General features: G+C 47.0%; 1 protein-coding gene and 1 pseudogene across 2 annotated transcripts in view; both read right to left on the reverse strand.

Annotated features, from left to right (window-relative positions):
• The window catches only part of TBPL2 (TATA-box binding protein like 2), a 45,244-nt gene that overhangs the window by 13,841 nt on the left and 8,938 nt on the right, over positions 1–22,465 (reverse strand). For both annotated transcript variants that reach the window (XM_063947246.1, XM_063947245.1), the window contains exons 2-4: positions 6,781–7,166; positions 5,211–5,298; positions 5,034–5,125 (exon numbers count right to left, since the gene is read on the reverse strand). In XM_063947246.1, coding sequence (XP_063803316.1) covers positions 5,034–5,125; positions 5,211–5,298; positions 6,781–7,166 — 566 coding nt within the window. The remainder of the gene's footprint in view (positions 1–5,033; positions 5,126–5,210; positions 5,299–6,780; positions 7,167–22,465) is intronic.
• On the reverse strand, positions 17,217–17,335 carry LOC134981814 (5S ribosomal RNA; annotated as a pseudogene).

Below are 22,465 nucleotides of genomic sequence, written 5' to 3' on the forward strand. Positions count from 1 at the left end.
CCTGTGTTAGGGGTGTGGCCAGTCTGCAGAGGGGGTGTGGCCTGCCACCACATTGGTTTGACAAACCATTAAAGAGTGCAATGTCTGGGCCGCTTCAGAAATATATACAGTAAATTCAGCTGCTGCATGCATGATAATGTACCAGATTAATAACATATTCATAACAGCAATGCACTGTAGAAAATACACCATAGTCCAGTATCAGGTAACATATGTCTAATGTAGACGTTAAGTGCACAGTCTGGAACCTGATCCTTAGAGCAGGAGGTGGGGCCCCAGGCAGTAGGGCCCACCAGTGGTTTCCCCTGTGCCCCTGTGGTCCAGTCCAAACGTATGTGTGTGTGTTTGTGTGTGTCCGCCACCGTCCGTCGGGTTGTTTGAACAGCAGAGTGAAGCACTTTCTACAGTCTCCTACTGTGGAAAGTGCTTCATCCTCCCCCGTGAACATCGCTGGGCACAGGGAACATAGCTCAGTGTGTATGCACTGAGCTATTATCCTGCCAGCGATGTTTACAGGGCCGGATTAACAATGGGGCGGGTGGAGCTGCAGCTCCAGGCCCCCCCCCCCATGAACATAGGCCCAGATGGTGCTGGTAGACATCGGTGACAAGCAAAAAAATTATGTTTTCATACTGTCACCACTGTCAGTAGCCGTCCGAAGCTCCGCCCACTATGTCCCTCACCCCTCCACCCCACCTGCTGTCCGACTCCACACGCACTTCTTCAGTAGTGCGGTACAGTTGAATGGCTTCTCTGTGCGGATGCACTGAAGTGCTAAGAGGCTGGCCGCGGGCTGAAGCGGTCAGGCCTCTCCCCTCCACTTATGTTTCTTCTCCCTCCGCTTGGACGCTGCCATGTGCTTTTGGCCACGGCTCAAAGCCGCAAGATCCGAATGACCGGGACCCGCTGCTGCCGGCGCATGTGACCGGGACTCGCTGCTGCCTGCGCAAATACGGAGAGCCGCTGCTGCCGCCGCAAATGGCCGGGACCCACTGCTACCTGTGCAAATGACGGGGAGCCGATGCTGCCAGCGCCACTGATGGGGACCCGCTGTTATCAAAGGTGCAAAGTACTGATAACAGGGAGAGGGAAGGGATGCCTAGTCACGTGTTAGCAAAGTGCCACCTGTACGGGGTTAGGGGATGCCTGTCTCAACCCATTACCCTGCCCCCTTCCTTTTCTTTTTTTCACTCTCTCTCTCTCCTCCCCCCCTCTCTCTCTCCTCTTTCTGTGGGTCTCCCCCCTTCTCTCTCACTGTCTCCCCCCTTCTCTCCCTCACTGTCCCTCCCTTCTCTCTGTCTACCCCCTTCATTTACTCTGTCTCCCCCTTCTCTGTGTCTCCCCCCTCTCCCCTTCTCTCTCGCTCTGTATCCCCCCTTCTCTTTCTCTATCTCTCTGTAGCCCCTGTATCTCCCCGTGTGGGTCTCCCCCTTCTCTCCCCGTGTGGGTCTCCCCCTTCTTTCTTTGTGTGTCTCCCCCTTCTATCTCTGTCTCTCTCTGTTTCCCCCTTCTTTCTATCTCCCCCTTATCTCCCTGTGTGTCTCCCCACTTCTCTCTCTATGTATCCCCCTTTTCTCTCTCTGTCTATCCCCCTTCTCTCTCATCACCCCTCTCTACCCCTTTCTATCTCTAGCACTTCTCCCCCATCTGTTTCCCACTTCTCCCTCTTCTCTGTGTCTCCCCCTTCTTTCTCTCCATGTTTCCCCCTTCTTTCTTTCTCTTTCTTTCTCTGTGTCTCCCCCTTCTCGCTCTCTCCTCTCCCTCTCACCCTCTCTCTGTCTTCCCCTTCTCTCTCTCTCTCTCTCTCTCTCTCTCTCCCTAATCTCTGTGTGTCTCTCCCTTCTCCCTCTGTGTCTCCTCCCATTCTCTCTGTCCCCCATTTCTCTCTCCTCTCATCCCCTTTCTATCTACCCCTTTCTATCTCTAGCACTTCTCCCCCCTTTCGCTGTTTCCCACTTCTCCCTATTCTCTCTGCTCCCCATTCTCTCCCTGTGTGTCTCCCCATGTCTCTCTATATATGTATCCCCTTCTCTCTCTCTCTCTCTCTGTATCCCCCTTCTCAATCTTCCCTCTCTCTCATCACCCCTCTCTCCCCCTTTCTATCTCTACCACTTCTCCCCCCTCTCCGTCTCCCACTTCTCCCTTTCCTCTGTCTCCCCCATCTCTCTCTCCATGTTTCCCCCCTTTTTCTTTCTCTCTGTTTCCCCCTTCTCTCTCTCTCCTCTCCCCCTCATCGCTCTCTCTCACATCTCTCTCTGTATCTTAACCCATCTCTCTCTCAATGTCTCCCCCTTCTTTCTCTTTCAATCTCTGTCTCTGTCTCCCCCCTACTCTCTCTCCTCATCCCCTCTCTCCTCTCTCTATCTCCCCCCTTCTCTCTCTCTGTCTCCCCCTTCTCGGTGTGTCTCTCCTTTCTCCCTCTGTGTCTCATCCCCTTCTCTCTGTCACTCCCCCTCTTTCTCTCTCCCTCTCACCTCCTCTCTGTCTCCCTCTTCCCCCTCTGTGTGCGTCTCTCTCTCTCCCCCTTTCCTCTCTCTCTGTCTCCCCCTTCTTTCTCTTTGCCTACCCCTTCTCCCTTTGTGTCTCCCCCTTCACTCTGTGTGTCTCTCTGTATTTACCCTTTTTCTCTCCCACTTCTCCACCCTCTCTCTCTCCACCCTTTCTCTCTCTCTCTCTCTACACCCCTCTCTCTCTCTACACCCCTTCTCTCTCTCTACACCCCTTCTCTCTCTGTGTCTAACCCCCTTCTCTCTCTGTCTAACCCCCCTCTCTCCCCCATTCTCTCCCCCTCTCTCTCTCACTAATATATAGTAAGTATGGCAGGGGAGGTTAGGGTTAGGCACTAGGGTGAAGGTTAGTGTTAGGCTGCGGGTGGGGGAGGTTAGAATTTGGCTGTGCAAGGGGAAGGTTAGGGTTAGACTGCATGAGGAGAGGGTTAGGGAGAGGGTAAAGGGTAGAGTTAGTTTACTTACCAAGACGTGTCAGTATTTTGACCGCCGGCATCCTCACTGTTGGGATCCCATACCCAACCAATAGCGGGGCACATGTAGACATATTCACATACGGACATATAGACACAGGTACATACGGACATACAGGAGCACATTCAGACATAGACACATAAAGACATAGCAGAGCACATATAGGTATACTACAGACACAAAAGTACATACAGAAGCACATACGTATATAGGCACATACGAACATATAGGAGCACATACAGATATAGGCACATAAAGATATAGCAGAGCACATATAGGCACTACAAGTACATACGGACATAGAGGAGCATATACAGAAATAGAGTAACACATTTGGACATAGAGGAGCACATACAGAAATAGAGTAACACATTTGGACATAGAGGAGCACATACAGACATAGGCACATAAAGACACATAAGGACACCCCTGGATGCCACCCCACAGAACAGGTCGCACCCCCACATCACTAGTCACGCCACCACAGCACTGGTCACACCCCTGTGCGGGCACACAATAGGCCCTTCAGCAATTTCAGCTCCAGGCCCATGTGGACCTTAATCTGGCACTAGATGTTCACAATTGTCGCTGTGCATACACGCTGGGCAAAAATTCCCAGTTTGTATAGGAACACACAGTATTTTTCTAAAGGGCACTACACACTGGTCGATTTTTTTGAAAGATATGAACGATAAATCATTCATCATGCTTCCACCATGAACAATGCGCGTCCCCGCGCTCGTTCATCGTTGGTCTCCCGTCGTTTGAACATGCAGGTCGATATGGATGACCTGCATGTTTGGGAATGGGGCCAGGTGACGTGGGGAGTGGAAAAAACGTTCACTACTCTCGTCACCTGCACCAGGTCGCCCGTGGGGAGTGGAAACAACATTTACTACCCTCGTCACCTTGGCCGCAGGTCGCTGAGTGTGTAGGGCCCTTTCAAATACCTTAAAAGTGTAAATTAATTTCAAATCACTTTTTTTTTTTTCGGGGGGGGGGGGGGGGGGGGAGGGGGTTTGGGGACAAAACACACTATTCACTGCAGGACCACAGTGTACGCATTTCTTTACAATCCCCCACTTTCAAAAGGGGAGCCAACAGGGTGTGCTGTACAGACCCCCCGACTCAGGGGGGGGGGTGCAAGTCACCCAATATCTATAGGATACTGATTCAGTGCTACACAACACATGGCAGCTACTGAGAGCCCCCTGTTCTGATAGAACAGGTCATAGTGGCTACGGAAATCTAGGAGAATATCATATATAATTGGTTGTACACCAGTCAGTTAGTGTTGTCCATGATTATATGTCAGCAGAGTGCCCAGACCTACCAGCTGTGAACGTTACATACAGCATGGTTCTGAAAACAGACGGTTTGGCCATGTACGCGTGACTTCAGTATATTAATTGCTCCTGCATGGCCAGGCCAGCTAGTGCAGGAGTGAGATCTGGACTGCTGTCCTTGGTCACAGAGAACACAACGCCTGGTAAACAGAGCAGGGTACCAAGTCTGTGCCCCCTCATAGTGCAGCATCATTGGTCTAGTGCAGTGAACATCACCCTCTGTGGAAGCCTGCCTTTGCTGCACATCTCTTTCCTAGCCCAGCAACCTGGATTTTATCAGACAAAAAAAGCAAGACCTATTTATTACCCTAGCATGTAGGTAGGTATGATTTGGGGTAGCATCAGGCCCAACAGAGGGGTTTAATGCTGCAAAAGTTACAAAGCACAGGTATCCTGGACACGGCGCTGGATGTAGCCGTTATGTGTAACTTTGTATGCAGCTACAATGCCGAGATGCCTAATGTAGTAAAAACCATGAAGGTCAGATAATTGCTTTCGTTGGTGGAGCGTCTAAGTCGCGCCATGCCTCTCTAGGTTTATGAGGACACATATGTGGTCCCTTTTATGGTATATACAAATAAATGTTGGATTTCCATCTAATGGGAAAGCCATGAAATACAGGCTGAGAGTCACAACCTGTTTAACAGTAAATTTAATGTATGATCTGTATCATACAAATATAAGATATACAGTATATTAGCCCTACCTCTTTGCCCCAGTACAGACCATTTTCCCAGAGCTGAATATAAGTGCTGTTGTCCTGGGTTCCCGGATTCTCATGATAACTGCTGCAAATCTCTAAAGACAGGATGAACAATGGTTAGGCATTTTTGCATAAATATTACATACATACATGCAGTGCGTGCTGGAGTGAGAATCCTACCTTCGGGTTGTATTCTGCATTTCTGGCATGCAAGGCAATTTTCTTTAAGTCAAGTTTACAGGCTAGATTCACTGTGGACACAATGTTTCTGGACAAACCAAAAAGAGAGTAAAACACGTTTGCATTTAAAATGTGTATGCAATCATTTCATTCAAAAGGGATAGCCAACGTTAAAAGTCTCGGTTAGAATACATAGAAATATATTATATCCATATTTTCACATTTAGATTTAAGTATTACAGTACATTTGGGTCATAATGAGTAACATTTTGGTCCGCTGAAGAGATTATAGGCACAAAAACAAAAGTCCCACACTGGGAAAACATAGGCTGCTAGGAAACGTGGCACAATAAGCTTGGTATCAGGGATGAAGGCATCAATGAAGACTAATTAGGCCATGACCATGGCCTACATCAATGAAGACTATGTATCAATGAAGACTATGTATTGGAGGTACAGAACTAACACGCCTCAAAGTGATTGGCTACTGGGCTCGAGCTAATGAATGTCCAGTTTCATTAAATTTGATGCCCCACATGTTTGAAACAAACCCTGTTGCTTTGCCTGGCTTACTGCATTGGCCCATATGCAGCTAGATTAAGATACTGACGGGCCTATTCATTATCGGGGAGTCCCCAATAATAAAGTAATCAACTCGCCATGATTTGAGACAGTAGATACGTAAATACTGGAGCAATTCAACATTGCTCCACTGCACTCTGAAAAACAGCTGTCCTTGCGATACTCACCACCACAGATTCCACCGCTTATGAGTTGTGGCAGAATTGTATACTGCAGGGCTAGATGGTTCAGACTGGATCCCTCATCACAACCTAGGCCCCCTTTCCAGAGGAAGGAGCAGGGTTCCAGGATCCAATGTTATCTGAATGTGGCTTATGTTCCCACAGGCAAACTTCTAAATTTCTCAGATTTCTGAGTTTGCTGGCCATAGCTAAACATAATGTAAGTGGAAACCAGCTTATATAGAGTTGCTTGCACAGTGGAATTCTGACCAACAGGGATGGGGAACCTTCGGCCCTTCAGGTGTTGTTGAACTACACATACCAGCATGCCTTGCTACAATTTTGCTATTTGGCCATGCTAAAACTGTTGCAAAGCATGCTGGGATGTATAGTTCAACAACAGCTGGAGGGCCGAAGGTTCCCCATCCCTGTTCTAGAAGCTTAAAACTAGTTAATGACAGCTGCTGGAGCTATTGGGTAGTGCCAGCCAGAGGTGGAGAGGATTATTGGGTCAACTACACACAAAAAAAAACTTCTTGTGGAGCTGTAATTCCCAGAATTTCCTGTCAATCTCTTGGCAATACATGCTTGGACCTTTATAGGCATAGTAGCCATCAAGGTCACATAGGATGGTTCCATCCATGAGACTGATCTCAGGTGGCACCATACTAGGGCCATCAGAAACCAAGGTTATGCTACCTATAACTATCCTCCTAGCGCAATTTAGAAACTGAAATGAAGCAGCTATTTAGTTGCTACAGTTAACTCTTCTTTCCTTTGTGTTTTATCATACGTGCCCTCCCACGACAATTTGTATAGTGACTTACTGTAATTGAGGAATTATTCCAGACATCTCAGCAACAGGGGTCATGGGAGTCATTGGGGTCATAGGGGTAATGGGCATAGGGCAGAGATTAGAAGCATCCCTGTTTTCTGAGGGGGTGAATGGCTGAGATAGGACAGAAGTATCCATGCAAATGCCACTGTCCTGCATCTGAGACGAGTATTGATGTCCTTGGTAGTCATCTTTGTCTTCATGATCTGGATTGAGGTCATCAGGCAGAAAACTGAGGTCAACTGAAGAGAAGTCTGCTGAAAGGTCTTTGGATTGATCCAAACCCGATGTATATGAAGTACCAGGGAGTGGTTGTATATTTAGGTCATCATATGGCGTCATAGGAGTGTACAGTTGAGACGTAGAGTCAAGTGCATCCTGGGTTAGAGAAAGGTTGAGATATATACAGCTTCAAGAAGACATAAAATTAGGAATCAGTTGTGGTGTAGAACAATAGAAACACTTTTTTTTCTTTACTCAGTGTTAATGCCAGAACACCTCAACTCAATCCGAAGCTCATTGCACATTGCCATAAACAACAAAAGTGCTTTTTAATTCACTAGTCACTAAGTGTAGTCCTTTAAAAAAGGTGTTATTAGCAGCAATGTATGATATAGCAGACTTCTCATCAAGGAAAGTAATTGCTATTAGGGCATAATTTTCTTTTAGATGATAAATGCATGTAGCATAGCTGGTGTTTACAGATTGTGGTTTTGCTAAAATATCTCAGTGAAGAATGTGGACCACTTGAGAGAGGGATTATTTATCTTAGCATAGCCAGATGTCCTGCGTGGGGTCATAGAAATATTTTAGTTTGCTCTTTGGTTGATCCACAAGGCATGGTTTGTTGAAATGTTTAACGACTATTGAATCGGGATACCCAGTGTACGGTCAACACCGTAGCTGCATCACACCCAGGAGAAGCTGCTTTACGCAGCTAATCCAGTGCGAGAGACTGGGGCTGGTCTCTCAAACAATGGCTCCTGGCCACTTTAGACAGGAGCTAATTCAAACAATTGAACTGCCCCCTTAATAGCATATATAAACATACATGAGCCATGCATGAATGAAGGGGAGGGAGTCAATTTTCCGGCTGTCATGATTCCGTCTGTCAGGAAATCCTGACACCCGGTGAAATACAGAGAGTCGAAATCCTGACCCCAGGCTGGAATCCCCACTTGGGTGGTGGTCCACGCCACCACCCAAGGGGGAATATAACCCTGTGACAACCAAAGGCCAGCGAGGGGACATGCTGCACTCGCTGCCGGTATTCCAGCGTCTGTATCCTGACCCCGTATGATTTAGTCTTTAACATGGAGTTTTTAAAATGATCTCAGTCAGATGAGGGTGGTCCATACAGCTACAGTACAGAGGCCAGAAATTATTTATATGGGGTTTGTATCAATAGCGCACTGCGCAGGATCCCAACAGTCAGAATGTAGACAACGGCATCCCAACTTTCTAACCTCATAGATTTTGGGAAATATTTTAACCCTAATTCTAACCCTCCCTTTAATTATATAGTTGTGCTCTTTTTAGGTGACCATGGAAAAAACATCAATTTAAAGCAGACTTTCAAATTTGGGGGTACAATGTGATAACGTCATTGTACCACATTTCTGCAAGAATTCAGAAAAAGATGTCAAACATCTGGCCATACCGGCCCACTTTGGGACCTCCCTCCCACAGGAGATTCAGGCAGGCAGTGGCAAGTGCAGGGAGAATTTTGCCAGGTATCGAATCATAAAATCCCTGCCTCTCTAATAATGTGGGTGGGATCCAGGAGGGATCTTATTCTTTTTCACTTTCCATTACTTGGCTAACAAGCAAGTTTCTTATGTCAAATCAGCAATAGGGGTTTTCATAGCCCAAACTAACACTGGGTACACACTATGCCAACAGATCCGGTAGCCATTGGATCTTCCTACAGAGCAGCCAGTTTGGTAGGTACTGTATACACACTTACCGGCTGCTCGATATATTGGGAAAAATATCACAACTGGGCGGGCATTTGAATTTGCTCACGCAGCCGTGACATCATTGTTGACAGTTCCTGCCATGGGCATATGGGATGGTCAGCTATACATCGGCTGTGCTGCAAGGCTGACCTGTTATGTCTATGAATGACATTAGCATATGTTTGAACAGCTGCTGTGTCCAAAGATGCAACTGCTGTGCTTTTTGCATTGACCTCTGAATCAGGCCCTGTGAAAAGAGGAGAATTTGAAAAAAAAAAATTTTCTCTGCCCTGAAGTAATCTGGTTTGCTCTACCAATTGAGAGTAATGATAGGACTCTCCGGTCTTAGTGATGCAGTTATCTGATGGTTTTAGATACATTTCTAAAAAAGATCATACATGAAACTCGACATACCTTTCTGCCACCAACACATCGAACTCAGCATACCCTACTGCAGAGGTTCTCAAACGTGGCCCTCAAGGCACCACAACGGTCCAGGTTTTAAGAATATCCATGGCTCAGCGCAGAATGTTAAATCTGCAGTAATTGACTGAGGTACTAATTCAGTCATTTGAGGGCAAGCATAGACATACTTAAAGCCTGGACCGTTTGGGTGCCTTGAGGACCACACTTGAGAACCTCTGCCCTACTGCCACCAACCCATCCAACTCGGCATATGCTACTGCCACCAACACATCCTACTCTGCTACCAACCCATCCAGCTTTGCATACCCTACTGTCACCAACCCATCCAACTCAGCATACCCTACTACTGCCAACCCATCATACTCTACTGCCACCAACACATCTAACTCTGCATATCCTACTACTACCACCACCAACCCATTATACACAACTGCTAATACCCATCCAACTCCATAGAGATTTCAATAACCTCAGATAGGCATTACAAGACACCAGACAAGCAGTTGTCTGCATTACGAACCAATCTTAATGTCACTGTTATCCCCAGCACACAGACCAATGCAGCAGGACACCTGTAGCAAACTATGACAAAGTAAGAAAAGAAAAAAAATGCACAATTATATTCTGTTATACGGTATAACAGAATATAATATACAACAAAAAATAAAAATAAATTTGTTTGTTGACTTGTCTCTTAAAGCCCCCACACATTTGTGCTAATTATCATCTGTATATGGCAGCTATGCCTGGAACCCAGACGTTAATACAACTCTGATTGGAGTTGGCCTCAACCTGCCATGTTCGGTGCCTTGGCTACCAATGCTGACCATGGGGGTGATTCCGACTTGATCGTAGCTGTGCTAAATTTAGCACAGCTACGATCAGGAACACAGACATGCGGGGGGACGTCCAGCACAGGGCTAGTTCGCCTCGCATGTCAGGCCAGCACCTCCCCCCCCCTTGCACAAGTACAAAAGTGCAATGCTTTTGTACTTGAAGAGTAATTCCCAGCCAGTGCAGCTCCTGCGGCTGGCCGGGAGTTACTCGTCGCTGCCCGGGTCACAGCGGCTGAGTGTGTCATCACGCAGCCGCTGTGGCCTGCCCCCACGCCTGCATTGGCCGGACAGCACCCACAAACTGGCGGCCGTGCCGCCCCCTTCTGCCCAGTGACCGCCTCTGCCTGTCAATCAGGCAGAGGCGATCGCCAGGCAACGACAGCCATCAGCCATGCGCCGGCGCACTGCGGTGCCAGCGCATGCGCAGTTCTGACCTGATCGCTGCGACGAACTGCAGCGAGCGATCAGGTGAGAATGACCCCCTATGTTGGAAACCTAAGACAAGATCCTCACATAAAAGTGAAACTATTTGGAAAACCTACACCAATATGTAGATTATTCATAGTTAGAATACTTTTATGGCGGTGTTTCCTAAACTACGTGCCACGGGATGCTGATCGAGAACCAAATGAAATTATTTATTGGGAGGGGGGTTGCAGGTAATTAATTGTGGTACTGAAGGCATATGGACCAGCAGGGCCGTCTTAACAGCAGTGTAGGCCCCTGGGCAAATCAGCGCACTGGGGCCCCTACTCATTCTCCAGCGGTAGTAGCGGGGGGGTGCTATCAGCGTCAGTTTTGATGTCCCGCAGGTGGTAGGGGGTGTTTTATCTTCTTCTCAGCATGTAGGACCTGGACCAGTAATTTCTGATAATTACTCCTTTACTGCACAGATGGTGGGAGATGGGACGGGAGGCAGAACACTATACTGTAGAAGGGGGCATTGGGCTGAATGAAGGGGCCCTGGTACATGACTTCCATGGTGGTAGGGGGTGAATAATACACAGGGGAGGGGTGGATAGTGGAGTGGGCTTAATATTAATAATTTCTCTTACGTCCTAGAGGATGCTGGGGACTCCAAAAGGACCATGGGGTATAGACGAGATCCGCAGGAGACATGGGCACACTATAATACTTTGAATGGATGTGAACTGCCTCCTCCCTCTATGCCCCTCCTCCAGACCTCCGTTAGATTCTGTGCCTAGAGAGACTGGACACACACTAGGGGAGCTCTCCTGAGTTTCTCTGAAAAGACTTTATGTTAGGTTTTTTATTTTCAGGGAGACCTGCTGGCTACAGGCTCCCTGCTTCGTGGGAGCGAGGGGAGAGAAGCAGACCTACTTCTTCTGAGTTCAAAGGCTCTGCTTCTTAGGCTACTGGACACCATAAGCTCCAGAGGGTTCGATCACTTGGTGCAACTAGCTGCTTGTTCCCGAAGCCGCGCCGTCAACCCCCTCACAGAAGCCAGAAGAAAGAAGCCGGGTGAGTATAAAGAAGTACAGAAGACCTCAGTGACAGCAGAAGACTTCAGTAACGAGGTACCACGCAGCGGTCGCGCTGCGCGCCATGCTCCCACGCACACTTCAGACGGCACTTGCAGGGTGCAGGGGGGGCGCCCTGGGCAGTATGATTACTGGAGGATAAAACTGGCACAAATATATATATTATAAGTGCCTAGGCACTAAATATAGCACCCGCAAGTATAAATATTTGAATTTTGAGCGGGACTACAGCGCACCGGTGAGGGGGCGTGGCTTAGCCCTCACAGCTTACCAGCGCCATTTTCTCTTCACAGGCTGCAGAGACGCTGGCCCGGACCTCTACTCTCCTGAACAAGTAACAGGGAGCAAAACAGGGGGGGGGGGGGGGGGAGGGCTTGGGGTTACAGTAATTTGGTGCTATTAACCCTTTTTATAAACAGCGCAGACATCTGATATTTGATCTCAGTACTGGAATAGGCGCTGGGGTGTGAGCTGGTAAACTCCCTCTGTGTTTCTCTAACAGGCTTCCCTGTGGGTCTGTCCCCTATAGCCAGTGTGTTTGTGCGTGTCGGTACGGGTGTGTCGACATGTCTGAGGCTGAGTGCTCCTCTCCGGAGGAAGTTGCTGGGGGCACAGATAAGGAGTTAGGAGTGACTCTGTCGGCACCGCCAACTGTTGATTGGGTGAATATGTTGAGTACACTGAATGCAAATGTGGCGTTATTGCCTAAAAGACTGGATAAATCTGATTCTCAGACACAGACGTGGAGAAAATCCATGGAGGACGCCTTGTCTCAGGTAAAGGCCCCCTCAGGGTCACAAAAGCGTTCATTTACCCAGATGGCGGATACTGATTCCAGTGTCGACTATATTGAGGCCAGTTTACATCCAAAATTGAGTATTCAGTACATGATTGTGGCAATTAAAGATGTTTTACATATTTCTGAAGTACCTGCTGTTCCAGATACAAGGGTTTGTTTGTATAAGGGAAAAAAGCCTGAGGTGAAGTTTCCCCCCCTCTCATGAACTGAACACTCTTTGTGAAAAAGCTTGGGAATCTCCTGCTAAAAGGTGGCAGATTCCCAAGAGAATTCTGATGGCATATCCTTTCCCCTCTGACGACAGGGAAAAGTGGGAGTCAACTCCCAATGTGGACAAGGCTCTATCACGACTGTCCAAAATTGAGTATTCAGTACATGATTGTGGCAATTAAAGATGTTTTACATATTTCTGAAGTACCTGCTGTTCCAGATACAAGGGTTTGTTTGTATAAGGGAAAAAAGCCTGAGGTGAAGTTTCCCCCCCTCTCATGAACTGAACACTCTTTGTGAAAAAGCTTGGGAATCTCCTGCTAAAAGGTGGCAGATTCCCAAGAGAATTCTGATGGCATATCCTTTCCCCTCTGACGACAGGGAAAAGTGGGAGTCAACTCCCAATGTGGACAAGGCTCTATCACGACTGTCCAAGAAGGGGACGCTTCTCCTGACACTGCTGCCCTTAAGGACCCTGCGGATCGTAAGCAGGAAACGACCTTAAAATCCATTTATGTCACTACGGGTGCACTGCTCAGACCTGCCGTGGCGTCGGCATGGGTGAGTAGTGCTATTGTTAAGTGGGCAGATAATTTGGCATCTGACATGGATACCATGGATAGGGATAACATTCTTTTGACTCTCGGTTGCGGCGAGGGATGCGGCGAGGGATATTGGCCTCTTGGGATCAAGGGCCAATGCCATGGCAGTCTCGGCCAGGAGAGCACTGTGGATTCATCAATGGAATGCTGATGCCGACTCTAAGAAAGCTATGGAAGCTCTCCCATATAAAGGTAGTGTCTTGTTTGGCGACGGTCTCGCTGACCTGGTGTCTACCGCTACAGCGGGTAAGTCATCTTTTCTTCCTGCACAACAGAAAAAGACACCCCATTATCAGATGCAGTCCTTTCGGCCTAATAAATACAAAAAAGGAAGAGGGTCGTCCTTCCTTGCCTCTAAAAGGTAGAGGAAGGAGGAAAAGGTCGCCTGCTGTGCCAGGCTCCCAGGACCAGAAGTCCTTCCCGGCTTCTGCCAAGTCCACCGCATGATGCTGGGGCTCCTCTACGGGAGTCCGTACCAGTGGGGGGCGCGTCTCCGACTCTTCAGTCAAGTCTGGTTTCACTCGGGCCTGGATCCTTGGGTGTTAGCCATAGTGTCCCAAGGGTACAATTTGGAGTTTCAGGAGGTGCCCCCCCTACCGACTTTTCAAATCAGCCTTGCCAGTTTCTATTCCAGATATGGAAGTAGTGAGTGCTGCGATACAAAAGCTGCGTCAACGGGGAGAAGGGTTTTATTCGAGCCTCTTTGTCGTACCGATGCCAGACGGCTCAGTCAGACCAATCCTGAACCTAAAATCCCTCAATCTGTATTTGAAAACTTTCAAGTTCAAGATGGAATCTCTTCGAGCAGTGATCTCCAGTCTGGAAGGGGGGGATTTTATGGCATCAGTCGACATAAAAGATGCCTACTTACTTGTCCCAATATATCCTCCACATCAAGCTTTCCTGAGGTTTGCGGTGCAGGATTGTCATTACCAATTTCAGACATTGCCGTTTGGTCTTTCCACGGCCCCGAGGGTCTTCACCAAAGTAATGGAGGAAATGATGGTACTCCTACGCAAGCAGGGGGTCACAATTATCCCGTACTTGGACGATCTCCTGCTAAAGGCGAGATCAAAGGAGCAGTTGCTAAGAAACGTGGCACTCTCCCCGACGATTCTGCAACAACATGGTTGGATTCTAAATTTGCCAAAATCACAGTTGATTCCGACAACTCGGCTGTCTTTCCTGGGCATGATCCTGGACACAGAACTGCAGAAAGTATTTCTCCCAGCGGAAAAAGCTCTGGAAATCCAGACCATGGTCAAGGAGATTCTGAAACCGGCACGGGTATCGATTCATCAATGCACTCAGGTGCTGGGCAAGATGGTTGCAGCTTACGAAGCCATTCCGTTTGGCAGGTTTCATGCCCGGGTATTTCAGTGGGACCTGTTGGACAATTGGTCCGGGTCTCACCTGCACATGCACCGGAAAATAAGTTTATCTTCCAGGACCAGAATATATCTCCTGTGGTGGCTTCAAAGTTCTCACCTCCTAGAGGGACGCAGATTCGGGATCCAGGATTGGGTCCTGCTGACCACGGATGCAAGTCTCCGAGGCTCGGGAGCAGTCACACAAGGAAGAAATTTCCAGGGAAAATGGTCAAGCCAGGAAGCTTGTCTGCACATAAACGTTCTGGAATTAAGAGCAATTTACAACGGCCTTCTGCAAGCGGAACGCTTTCTTCGAGGTCTACCTGTCCTGATTCAGTCGGACAACGTAACAGCGGTGGCGTACATAAACCGCCAGGGTGGAACGCAGAGCGGCGATGGCGGAGACCACAAAAGTTCTCCGCTGGGCAGAAAAGCATGTGAGCGCTCTGTCAGCGGTCTTCCTTCCGGGCGTGGACGACTGGGAAGCAGACTTCCTCAGCAGACACGATCTCCATCCAGGAGAGTGGGGTCTTCATCAAGAGGTTTTTGCAGAGGTGACAATTCGTTGGGGAATTCCTCAAATAGACATGATGGCGTCTCGCCTCAACAAGAAGCTTCCGAGATATTGTTCCAGGTCAAGGGACCCTCAAGCCAGTGCAGTGGATGCCCTGCTAACTCCGTGGGTGTTTCAGTCGGTACATGTGTTCCCTCCACTTCCACTCATTCCAGAAGTGTTGAGGATCATAAGAAGAACAAGGGTTCAGGTGGTACTCATCGTTCCAGATTGGCCACGGAGGGCCTGGTATCTGGATCTTCAGGAATTGCTCATAGAAGATCCCTGGCCTCTTCCTCTCAAGAAGATCTGTTACTGCAGGGGCCGTGCGTCTTCCAGGACTTACCGCGGCTGTGTTTTACGGCATGGAGGTTGAACGCCAAATCCTAGCTCGTAAGGGTATTTCCAGGGAAGTCATCCCCACTCTCCTTAGGGCTAGAAAGGAGGTCACAGCGAAGCATTATCACCGTATTTGGAGAAAGTATGCGTCTTGGTGTGAAGCCAAGAAAGCTCCTACGGAGGAGTTTCAGCTGGGTCGTTTCCTCCATTTTTTGCAGGCAGGCGTGGAGGCAGGCCTGAAATTATGTTCCATTAAAGTGCAGATTTCGGCTTTATCTATTTTCTTTCAAAAAGAATTGGCCGCCCTTCCAGAGGTTCAGACTTTCGTGAAGGGAGTGCTGCACATCCATCCTCCGTTTGTGCCACCCGTGGCACCTTGACGTGGTGTTGCAATTTCTTATCTCTCACTGGTTTGAACCTTTGCGAAAGGTTGAGTTGAAATTTCTCACTTGGAAAGTGGTCATGCTTTTGGCCTTGGCGTCCGCAAGACGGGTGTCGGAATTGGCGGCTTTGTCTCACAAGAGCCCCTATTTGATCTTCCATGTGGATAGAGCGGAATTGAGGACTCGTCAACAATTTCTGCCGAAGGTGGTTTCTTCGTTTCACATAAACCAACCTATTGTTGTGCCTGTGGCTACGGAGGCCGTGGCGGTGCCAAAATCTCTCGATGTCGTAAGAGCTTTGAGAATTTATGTCGCCAGAACAGCTCAAATTAGGAAATCAGAGGCTCTGTTTGTCCTATATGCTCCCAACAAAATTGGGGCTCCTGCTTCCAAGCAGACTATTGCACGCTGGATCTGTAATACGATTCAGCATGCTCATTCTATGGCTGGACTGCCGTTGCCGAAGTCAGTGAAAGCCCATTCTACCAGGAAGGTGGGCTCATCTTGGGCGGCTGCCGAGGAGTCTCGGCGCTTCAACTTTGCCGAGCAGCTACATGGTCAGGTTCAAACACTTTTGCCAAGCTCTATAAGTTTGATACCCTGGCTGATGAGGACCTCATGTTTGCTCAATCGGTGCTGCAGAGTCGTCCGCACTCTCCCGCCCAGTCTGGAGCTTTGGTATAGACGCAAAAAGAAAAAAAAAAAGAGGATGTTCCGCACTGGTAAATAATAACAGACAAGACCTTATTATGAGGAAATGTGTCCGTGACTGACATCGGAAATGTAACACTGATGTGTAAATATGCCATCGGTGGTGCTCCCAGAGTTAGTGGGTTTACATTGAAAATTAAGGAGGAAAAAAGAAAGACTCTGTGCTGGGGCACTCTTTATGAAAAAATTAGACAATAAAAATAAACCTCTATTTAGGATCATATAAGATAAAGTGTGACAATCAATATCAAGTATTTTTAAATAAAAATATTAATACCAGAATTGTATAAGATTAATTAACAGTAAATACTGCCAAGGTGAAAATGTATTATATATAGTCACAGGAGTGGCTTAACATATGTCCACTGACAATGAGTGGATAGCCAAAGTCTCCTAAGGTGATATCCCGTGGGTTAATCTGAGCACCAATAGATTGAAAGGTTTGTTGCCTAATGTGGTGTTGATCCACCTTCTGTATAGATGTCTAACAGTGGTGTCACCATAGGCATTTTAATGCAGCGGATTAGACAAGAGTGTATAATCTGCTGAGTTGGTAGGAAATTAGTGATGACCAACAGATAGTGGTTTAAGTCATGAAGAGGTGGTGTTGAGACACAGCAAGTTTGTGGGAAAGTACACCTGTAAAACTTGGGAGGATCGTTCTGTTAGTTCTAATGAAAGAAGAAAAAAGGGAAATAAGGTTGAAGAGTAAGGGAATGTTCCTGCTGCTTTCCAACCAAGTTTACTGCACCTGGTGTTCCTTGGCAGTCTCCCAAACAAGTACTGACCAGGCCTTCCAGAGCTTAGCTTCCAAGATCAGACGAGAGTAGGCATCTCCTGTGGAGTATGGCCGTAAACAGGTGGATGAGTGAGTACTTATTCCTAGTAAACAGAGATGTGATTCTGCTGTCCAGAGCTGGGGCTTCCGCAGAAATTGGTCACCACCACCGTGGTGAGAAGAACTGGATGAGAGAGCACATGGGCACAGATGTGCAGGAGTGTAAGGAAAGAAAATAATAGCAAATAATGCCATATTGGCCTTTATTGCTATTATTTTCTTTCCTTACACTCCTGCACATCTGTGCTCTGGAAGGCCTGGTCAGTACTTGTTTGGGAGACTGCCAAGGAACACCAGGTGCAGTAAACTCGGTTGGAAAGCAGCAGGAACATTCCCTTAATCTTCAACCTTATTTCCCTTTTGTCTTCTTTCATTAAAACGAACAGAACGATCCTCCCAAGTTTTACAGGTGTACTTTCCCACAAACTTGCGGCGTCTCAACACCACCTCTTCATGACTTAAACCACTATCTGTTGGTCATCACTAATTTCCTATCAACTCAGCAGACTATACACTCTTGTCTAATCCGCTGCATTAAAATGCCTATGGTGACACCACTGTTAGACATCTATACAGAAGGTGGATCAACACCACATTAGGCAACAAACCTTTCAATCTATTGGTGCTCAGATTAACCCACGGGATATCAGCTTTGGTATAGACCCCATGGTCCTTTTGGAGTCCCCAGCATCCTCTAGGATGTAAGAGAAAATAGGATTTTAATACCTACCGGTAAATCCTTTTCTCCTAGTCCGCAGAGGATGCTGGGCGCCCGTCCCAGTGCGGACTGTTATTTGCAGTTGTATTGATAATCATTGTTTTCTGTTACACGACGGTTGTGTATCGGTTATATTCAGCTTGTTGCTGTTTTTAGTTCAGACTGTTAACTGGTATTGCATGAAAGCCATGTTGTACGGTGTGTTGTGGTGTGAGCTGGTGTATTTCTCACCCTTGGTTAACAAAAATCCTTTTCCTCGAAATGTCCGTCTCCCTGGGCACAGTTCCTATAACTGAAGTCTGGAGGAGGGGCATAGAGGAAGGAGCCAGTTCACACCCATTCAAAGTCTTATAGTGTGCCCATGTCTCCTGCGGATCCCATCTATACCCCATGGTCCTTTTGGAGTCCCCAGCATACTCTACAGACTAGGAGAAAAGGATTTACCGGTAGGTATTAAAATCCTATTTTTCCAGTGGGAGGACAGCTTGCCTGACTGTAGCCATCTCCAGTTCCTGGATAAAGATTACTTAGTTTTCAGTGGGATAAAAAAAAAAAAACTAGAAAGTCCCACCTTTCAGGAGGTACTGGGGACTTGGGGATAAGAGTTCAGGAGCCAGAGCAATCCTTAGATAAATATATAAAACCGCATCCCAGGCGTGTGGAGCTTGAGCAGGGACCGGCTGCTGGAAGGCGGATATCTCTGGTTCTTGGCAAGGTTGAGACAGGCTGACAGTGTCAACCGAGAGGGGAGAGTCCCAGCATTTGGATTATTCCCTCAGACAAACTCAAAGTAAGACAGAACCTGAGTTATCTGTCTGGGAAGAGCAATTAACAGGTTTAGATAGGGACCACTGCTTTGAAGTAAGATATCTCTGGTTCCCCAGGTCCGATTTTCAAAAATCTGGTACCCCTGGAAAGAGGGGAACCTCAGCTATCAGCCTAGGGCCCTTATACTCGTGGGGCCCTTGGGAAAGAGCCCATTGAGCCCATATGTAAAGACGGCCCTGCAGACCAGCCCAAATGGGGGCATAGCCAGCAGTGACGTAATGTATATGTTACATGGAGATGCGGTTACACTGCCGGCAGTCGGGATTCCAGCAGTCAGGATACAAATGCCGGAATCCCGGTCATTGACAATGCAGACAGCCGGAATCCCAGCTAACAGGGGCTATTCCCACTCGTGGGTGTCCATGACACCCACGTTACATGTAGGTTACTGGTGCAGTCCTGCAACTGAAAGTTTTATCCATTTGAAGATCTAGCTTACAGGTAAGTATTGTGTAATATATTCTACACATTCTTCCAGTTTTCTACATTCATAAGTATTGCTGAGAACATTTCACTACATTTTTATTTATTTTGTTTCTAAAAAGGTGTTTAGCACATGTAATTAGCGCCATATTATCTGTAGATGTTTTGGGAGTTTTGCAATACCTGCAATAAAATTGGTGGTGAATGATAATGTTGTGCTTCGGGGTGTTGTGCTCCTGTCTGGATATCGAAGTCTGACCCATAAATATACACCTGTAGGTCTCTCACGCACAATGGGAGCACTTTAGAAAACAAATCTAAGCATGAAAAAATTAATTTATATTAAGTAATTTGGGTCATTACTTAATGTCCGTGTCTAGAAATGACTACATGTATACACATGGATGGAGCCAACCATACAACAACCTCACTATGGGGGGTATTTATCAAAACTTGGAGAGAGAAAGTGGAGAGAGAAAAAAAACACTAAACTATCAGCTCCAAACTGTCAGTTTTCAAACACAGCCTGTAAAGTGAGAGTTAGAAGCTGATTACTTAGTGCTTTATCTCTGCACTTTATTCTCTTCATGCTTGGATAAATCCCCCCAGCACCTATTTCTACATTTTTTTTTTAACCAAATGATTATGTTGCAACTGCAGTTTTCTACGCATACCTCCCCAACATGACCCATTTCAGGCAAAATGCTCTGCTCCAGCACTTGCCTCTTCATTTGATTACCATCACCTGTGTAGAACTAGTTAATGGATGAGAAAAGTGTTTCACCACAGGTGATGACAATCATACCTTAAGGGGGAAGTCCAGGAACAGAGCATTTTGTCCCTCCTGGAGAGGTGTCATGGTGGGAGGTATGCCTATGTATTAACTGCCTAATGCAGGATATTTCACAGAAATTGGTCAGTACATGCTTAATATAGAACATTTGATGATGATACTATACAGATACAGTTGCTTTTAAGAACTGGAACAGTCACATGTTTTGAACACACACACATTTATTTTTTATTCACACACACACACACACACACACACACACACACACACACACACACACACACACGTTGAGTATCCCTTATCCAAAACGCTTGTGACCATAGGTATTTTGGAATAATTGCATACCATAATGAGATATCTTGGAAATGGGACCCAAGTCTAAGCACAGAATACATTTGTTTCACTTACACCTTATACACACAATCTGAAGGTAATTTTAGCATTGTGCATTAAAAAAAAAGTGTGTGTGTACATTCACACAATTCATTTATGTTTCATTTACACCTTATACACACATCTTGAAGGTCATTTAATACAATATTTTTAATAACTTTGTGTATTAAACAAAGATTGTTTACATAGTGAAATCTTTGTTTTCTGATGGCACAATCTCACTCAAAAAAATCCGTATTTCGGAATATTTGGATACGGGATACGTTTAACAAAAAAAAAATTATTATTATTATATTATATATTTCATTATTATATTTATATGGTGTGATCAAGATCCTGGCAGTCGAAATCCCTACACCCATCAGAACTCTGAATGGGTAGGAAGATCCCGATGCCGGAATCTCTACAGGCACCATCCTGACTGTAAGTATCCCCGCAAATTGAGGTTTAGGCTAGTGATGAGCGCCGGAAATTTTTCGGGTTTTGTGTTTTGGTTTTGGGTTCGGTTCCGCGGCCGTGTTTTGGGTTCGACCGCGTTTTGGCAAAACCTCACCGGGTTTTTTTTGTCGGATTCGGGTGTGTTTTGGATTCGGGTGTTTTTTTCAAAAAACACTAAAAAACAGCTTAAATCATAGAATTTGGGGGTAATTTTAATCCCAAAGTATTATTAACCTCAAAAAACATAATTTCCACTCATTTTCAGCCTATTCTGAACACCTCACACCTCACAATATTATTTTTAGTCCTAAAATTTGCACCGAGGTCGCTGTGTGAGTAAGATAAGCGACCCTAGTGGCCGACACAAACACCGTGCCCATCTAGGAGTGGCACTGCAGTGTCACGCAGGATGTCCCTTCCAAAAAACCCTCCCCAAACAGCACATGACGCAAAGAAAAAAAGAGGCACAATGAGGTAGCTGACTGTGTGTGTGAGAAAGATAAGCGACCCTAGTGGCCGACACAAACACCGTGCCCATCTAGGAGTGGCACTGCAGTGTCACGCAGGATGTCCCTTCCAAAAAACCCTCCCCAAACAGCACATGACGCAAAGAAAAAAAGAGGCGCAATGAGGTAGCTGACTGTGTGAGAAAGATAAGCGACCCTAGTGGCCGACACAAACACCGGGCCCATCTAGGAGTGGCACTGCAGTGTCACGCAGGATGTCCCTTCCAAAAAACCCTCCCCAAACAGCACATGACGCAAAGAAAAAAAGAGGCGCAATGAGGTAGCTGACTGTGTGAGAAAGATAAGCGACCCTAGTGGCCGACACAAACACCGGGCCCATCTAGGAGTGGCACTGCAGTGTCACGCAGGATGTCCCTTCCAAAAAACCCTCCCCAAACAGCACATGACGCAAAGAAAAAAAGAGGCACAATGAGGTAGCTGACTGTGTGTGTGAGAAAGATAAGCGACCCTAGTGGCCGACACAAACACCGGGCCCATCTAGGAGTGGCACTGCAGTGTCACGCAGGATGTCCCTTCCAAAAAACCCTCCCCAAACAGCACATGACGCAAAGAAAAAAAGAGGCACAATGAGGTAGCTGACTGTGTGTGTGAGAAAGATAAGCGACCCTAGTGGCCGACACAAACACCGTGCCCATCTAGGAGTGGCACTGCAGTGTCACGCAGGATGTCCCTTCCAAAAAACCCTCCCCAAACAGCACATGACGCAAAGAAAAAAAGAGGCGCAATGAGGTAGCTGACTGTGTGAGAAAGATAAGCGACCCTAGTGGCCGACACAAACACCGGGCCCATCTAGGAGTGGCACTGCAGTGTCACGCAGGATGTCCCTTCCAAAAAACCCTCCCCAAACAGCACATGACGCAAAGAAAAATAAAAGAAAAAAGAGGTGCAAGATGGAATTGTCCTTGGGCCCTTCCCACCCACCCTTATGTTGTAACTAAACAAAACAGGACATGCACACTTTAACCAACCCATCATTTCAGTGACAGGGTCTGCCACACGACTGTGACTGAAATGACGGGTTGGTTTGGAC

Source organism: Pseudophryne corroboree, chromosome 12, assembly GCF_028390025.1.
Source record: "Pseudophryne corroboree isolate aPseCor3 chromosome 12, aPseCor3.hap2, whole genome shotgun sequence".
In the NCBI taxonomy this organism is placed as follows: domain Eukaryota; kingdom Metazoa; phylum Chordata; class Amphibia; order Anura; family Myobatrachidae; genus Pseudophryne; species Pseudophryne corroboree.